Consider the following 5,949-nt stretch of genomic DNA (forward strand, 5'->3'; position numbering starts at 1 on the left):
GGCGGATCTCCACCAAATTCGGGGGATCCCTTCAGCTCGAGGAACCCTCTCGAACGCGAATCGAGTGTACATCTTGAGGCCCTCTTTTGAATGAGACCACCCCCACGTCGATAGCCCCTGGGGTTCGGGGTTAAATTTGCGGCCCGGTGCCGAACGATCCTGGGGGGCTACCGACGCGCGGAGGGTGGCGTTCGAGAGGGCTCCTCGAGCTGAAGGGATCGTCTGTGAAAGAAGACAGTAGCGCAAATCCGTGAATGAATGTTCAAAAGTGAAATAAACTTCAACAGAATAAAGTTGAATGGAATTGAATTGACTTAAAGTTGAATAAACTTCAACTTTACGATTCAGTGCACTGATGTCAGACTCATTTTGAATAAAGTTTATTGTTAAATTGTTAAATGCCCTGCCTCCATCATTACATATCTTTGTCACGTCATTATAAGTGTTTGATCACCACATTTGAGTGATCATTGCAAAAAAATGTGTTTATGTATATATATTCTGTTATGTATATACTGTATTCTATACATAGTACCAAACTTCTGACTGGCACTGTACTATAATATGCACAAAGAAATATCGATATCGGCCTTTTTTTACTCCCCAATATCGGTATCGGCCCAAAAAAACCCATATCGGTCGGGCTCTAGTATCTATAGTACTATTACTTGAGTCTACATCTAAAGCTGTTAAATTTGATGTTGAATGCATTTAATTTATAGTCCATAATCACCAAAAATAAATCAACACCAAATCAGACAATCTTGACAGACCAATCAGCTGATTTCAGGATGCTGTGAAATCAACGGACAGCTCTGATTCAGCCTGAATTCGACCTGAAACCAGCTGAAAGTTCTAAAATCAACATGAAATCAGTTTAAAGGTTTGAAATAAAGCTTAATCTATTCTAAAAGACATTAAATTCCCTATATTTTAATAAACTGTCCTCTAAACAAGCAACAATAAACTGGAAGATAAAACTGAAAGTACTGAAATCAGCTTGAAATGTTGTAAAGATTGAAAATCAACCTGAACTGAGCTTAAAGCACTGAAATCAATCAGAGATTAACTGAACGTACTGAAATCAGATGAAAGGTCTTAAAACTATTTAAAGGCCGATTTCACGTTGGTGTAACGTCTCACAACGTGACTAACCATTGACGTTAGCTAACCAAATAAACAGGTGTATGATAGCTAAAATTGTGTATAGCGCGGAAATTGTGTTGCTTATGTGAAATGTAGTAATTTTAAACCCCTAAATTAGACCGGTTTGTCAGAAAATACCAGCGGGAATCATTTCAGTCACACCGGGCAACTGCTAGCCGCGAGCTAACGGTCACAAAAAGCCTTTATTCTGACCTCTCTCAACAGATTAACTCGTTTTATCAAAGTCCTGCACGAAACAATGAAAATATGAACTCAAAACGATAACCAATACTTTAATAAATCATACTCACTCAAACCAAATCGATATCAACTCGCTTCTCGCACGGAAAGTTCACCGGATCCGTAGTAAAAGCAACGAGCAATCGAACCTGCAGTTTCCGGTGAAATGGAATTCTGGGAAAATAACGGGCAAGTTAAAAGACCTCTGATCTAAAAGCTAAATAAAATAAACAAATAACAAATTCGATGCAAATATACAATACGTTTGGTCTTAAGAATTTCTTGGTGTGGGATACGATATCATGATCTTGTTTGTTGACTTTCAGCATATTTAATTTCACCGCTATTTTTAACAAATAGAATTACATTCAGCATGTACTTCAAAAAAATCTGCAAAACATTTGCATCGCAGTTAAAAATAGTTTTTCTAGTATTGTTTTATTGTTCTTTGCGTAATATTGCTAACCATATTCTCTGTTGATTCTAAATAAAACATGAACTCAGAATGTCCCACAGCAGAATTATTCATTAACTTCCAAGCTTTTATATTTGTATTCAATTAATTGCGCATTAAATATGAACAACACCAAGAAAATATTCAAATTAAATTTATCCCTGGTTAAATCTAACAAAACGGTCTATAAATTTCCAGGGCGAATTTACCCCGAAAATCGAAATAAATTTAACGTATTTTTATGGACATTAAGAAATAATTCCTTGTTGTTTTTCCTTTTGATTTTGGTGTGAAATTTAACCAGACGTTTCTTCAAATTCGCCCTTCTAGGCCGCAAACTGCATTTGAGTGACAGGTGACGTAAGCGAAGGCGGGATTTTCATGGAAAGTGCTGGAAAGAGACGAAGCACCGCTAGTTCCAAAGCCTGATGTTCTTCCGATGCAAAACATAGTGCAGTCGATTATGCTTTGTTATGTGCATTTCTTTCACTGCGTTCTCTGACCGTTTGACTATTTCGTGTTTTAATGACAAAAAAATATTTTGACAAGGTGAAGATTGTATAAAGAGTCACCTCTCAGCGAAGCGCACATTTTGCGCGCATATTTCCAAACGTTACCTGTTTATATAACTGTTCGGTGTTCTCTGTCTAACAATTAAACATTTATTAAATATCACAGATATTATTATAGTTACCAAGAGTCAAATAATCATGCTTATGGTTTATTTACAATAATGTGCAAGGAAATCGTAGGGTTTTACTAAGAAACGGATTTTTAAAAAATAAAAATGTACTCATTCGGGTCCTTTCTCACAGGACAATTTAATACGAATCTCAAATAACATACTCCAGACGTATTTTAAGTTCTAAAATGTGTTTTTATTGTTTATTGTATATTATTAAGCGATTCTTAAGAAACGTATTACTATATTATTTCAGTTATGCAGACGTTATTTATGTCTGATGGAGCTAGTAAAATACTGCATCTGTAGCTTGGAATAAATGCGATTTACACAAATAAAATAGTGTAGTTTGTCTTTGTTGACGATATGTAAGCGCCTCAGAGTGAGTCAGCGCGGAGGGATACAGCCGCACATTCAAAGGCGGAGTATAAAGAAAAGAGCCGCGCACGCGGGGTTCTCTTCTCTCTGCTTCCCTGAGTATCAGTGTAGGGGAGATCAGCTGTTTCTGTGGCGATTAAACCATCAAAAACCAACGAAACTAACCAAGGTAAGCCATCGGTCTCCATCTAAAACGATTCTATATCATTCCAGGAATTAATGTAGACTAAAAGAACGGCGTTTAATCTCTGAATTCATTATTTATTTCATTCGCTCTTTGACCGGTATTGTAATGATGCGGATGCCGGTTAAGAGTCACTTATTTTCGATCTACAGACGCGGTCATCCTTCATAAGATTTTCTTTTTATTTTGAAATAATCGTACGTTAATGTAGGATGTAATGTTTATTTGTTTTTATGGCTATTTAATGAGTTGATGAGCAGGTGCAGTGGTTTACAATGCTGTATAACTGATGCTTGTATAGTTACTGGTTAAGCATCTTCTAAACGTCTTGCTATAATTCATATATATGTGTAATACATATAAGAGTCGGAGGTGACCGGAATGGGTGGTTGGTGTATTAAAAGTCATCATATCTTTTAAATTAAAGTTCTTGTATTAGTGTTTAAAGTTATTGAATAAGCGTCATGAGAATGTTATTTATTATATGACGAATATCAAAAACTTTAAAAACCGGCTGTCCATGGCAGTCCTTAAGATACCAGCACAATAACACACTCAGCAAAATATCGTCTAATTATCGATAAAATCCCAGAAAATTGAGATTTGTGTCAATATCGCACACCCCTACTTCGATGACATAAGTGCAATATTAAGGGTGATTGTAATGTTCACACACCTGCCAATCTCCAGGTGAGACCATTGGCCGTGGAACCAGAGTCATTCTTCACCTGAAAGAAGATCAGACAGAGTACATCGAGGAGAAGAGAGTTAAGGAAGTGGTCAAGAAACACTCCCAGTTCATCGGATACCCAATCACTCTCTTCGTAAGCTGGATTCGGTTTAACTAGTGGAGTTTAATTATTCTGATAAAATTGCTCTGGTAGTTGAGTGATGGCAAAATACCAATTTCCATGCAGGTGGAGAAGGAACGCGACAAGGAGATCAGTGACGACGAGGCAGAGGAGGAGAAGCCTGAGAAAGAGGAGGGGGAGGAGGAAGGTGAAGACAAACCCAAGATTGAGGACGTCGGCTCAGATGATGAAGAGGACTCCAAAGACAAGGACAAGAAGAAAACCAAGAAGATCAAGGAGAAGTACATCGACCAGGAGGAGCTGAACAAAACCAAACCCATCTGGACCCGCAACCCTGACGACATCTCCAACGAAGAGTACGGAGAGTTTTACAAGAGCCTGACCAACGATTGGGAAGATCACCTGGCTGTCAAGGTAACACAATGGATTCTGCAGAACAAGATTCACACTTAAATGTTTGAGAGTTGATGAAATACTCACTTTTATGCATGGTCCTGCAGCATTTCTCTGTGGAGGGTCAGCTGGAGTTCCGTGCTCTCCTCTTCATCCCTCGCCGTGCCCCCTTTGACCTCTTTGAGAACAAGAAAAAGAAGAATAACATCAAGCTGTATGTCAGAAGGGTCTTCATCATGGACAGCTGTGAGGAGCTCATCCCAGAGTATCTGAGTAAGTAGCTTTGCATTTAAAGAGTTCACCCAAAAATGAAAATTGCCATTTGCTCGCCCTTGTGTCGTTCCAAACCCGTAAGATTTTGCGGTTCATATTTGAAACCAATTATGTGTCATTTTTAATGAAACCTGAGGTTTTGCCATTAAATGTCCAGATGACAAATTCAAAAGTCTAAATTAAATCTGTTCCTTATATAAAGCGACTATATTTTTACATAAGGCTTATAAATTCATATGAATGGTTTTATGGTGCCTTTTTGGTTACCTGGACTTTCAATGGACTGAAACTTCTCTGGTTTCAAAATGTCTTAATTTGGGTTTTAAAGATAAACCAAAGTCTTATGAATTTGGAAAGACCATAAGGATGAATAAATGGCATAATTGGAATACATTATATATTTTTTTTTTTTTTGCTATCCCTTGAATTCAACATGAAATTGCCCATTTGCTTTTTGATTACGCTGCTGACGTAATCAAGTCTGAGAAAAGTTGTCAAGTAGTTGCCTTTCCATGGTAGAATCCTGATGGACTTTACAAAGTCCTGCTCCACATTATTTCCTGATGATAGTTTTTACATGACTACAAAAGTTGAATGCATTGCAAATGAAGTTTTGCTGCTAAACATCTTGGGTCTTGATGATTGAAGGTTTCAAATGGTGCAGTCTCGCTAACAGCCAATCATTGTCCCTCTAGACTTCATCCGTGGTGTTGTGGACTCTGAAGATCTGCCCCTCAACATCTCCAGAGAGATGCTGCAACAGAGCAAGATTCTGAAGGTCATCCGCAAGAACATGGTCAAGAAGTGCCTGGAGCTGTTTGCTGAGCTGGCCGAGGACAAGGAGAACTACAAGAAGTTCTACGACGGCTTCTCCAAGAATCTGAAAGTAAGAATCCTAGACTTTGATCCCATTATTTGTAGGGTTGGGTACCGAAACCTGGTGCCAATATGGCACCGGTACCTATGTAACCGGTATGTACTAGAACCAAATCAGAACGCAGATTTCGGTGCCACTTAAATGCCTGAGCTATCGATTGAAATATTTGTCCTGGTCCTCCGAAATGGATGTAAGAAGCATGGGCGTCGCTAGGCCATTTTTAGCGGGGCTATAGCGATTAGCTCTATAAACCGTACACAAATTCGTGATCGCCTCAGAGTCGGTCCCCTTTAAGTTTCACATGAAAACGGCAGCAGACTTCGTCTCCTCCCGTCTTTCAGCGCGCTCTTCAATCCGCAGACCGCGGTGGCGCAGCGCGAGCAGACTCAAACAGAAACAGAGGACACAAGGTGTGTGTTTATCGATAGATTGAGATCTGTATCTCTGCAGTTCTTTGTCATAAATACAGTTTACAAAAGGTCACGAGGGAGCAATCGGTTTCCCATCTAC

The 5,949-nt window shown here is 38.8% G+C and overlaps 2 protein-coding genes across 2 annotated transcripts in view; one reads left to right on the forward strand and one right to left on the reverse strand.

Moving 5' to 3' along the window:
* Positions 1-1,871, reverse strand: part of LOC107732485 (RNA-binding protein 25-like) — a 31,672-nt gene extending 29,801 nt beyond the window's left edge. The window contains exons 1-2 of the mRNA XM_016543832.1: positions 1,853-1,871; positions 1,458-1,560 (exon numbers count right to left, since the gene is read on the reverse strand). The gene's annotated coding sequence lies outside the window, so the exon portion shown is untranslated. The remainder of the gene's footprint in view (positions 1-1,457; positions 1,561-1,852) is intronic.
* A 1,890-nt stretch (positions 1,872-3,761) lies between these two features.
* LOC107732486 (heat shock protein HSP 90-beta) overlaps positions 3,762-5,949 on the forward strand; it is a gene marked incomplete at its 5' end in the record, with an annotated part of 8,417 nt that continues 6,229 nt past the window's right edge. Inside the window, 4 exons of the mRNA XM_016543833.1 lie at positions 3,762-3,908; positions 4,002-4,310; positions 4,397-4,562; positions 5,258-5,448. Coding sequence (XP_016399319.1) covers positions 3,762-3,908; positions 4,002-4,310; positions 4,397-4,562; positions 5,258-5,448 — 813 coding nt within the window. The remainder of the gene's footprint in view (positions 3,909-4,001; positions 4,311-4,396; positions 4,563-5,257; positions 5,449-5,949) is intronic.

The sequence above is a fragment of the Sinocyclocheilus rhinocerous genome, unplaced genomic scaffold, assembly GCF_001515625.1.
Source record: "Sinocyclocheilus rhinocerous isolate Xijiao unplaced genomic scaffold, SAMN03320098_v1.1 scaffold310, whole genome shotgun sequence".
NCBI lineage: Eukaryota > Metazoa > Chordata > Actinopteri > Cypriniformes > Cyprinidae > Sinocyclocheilus > Sinocyclocheilus rhinocerous.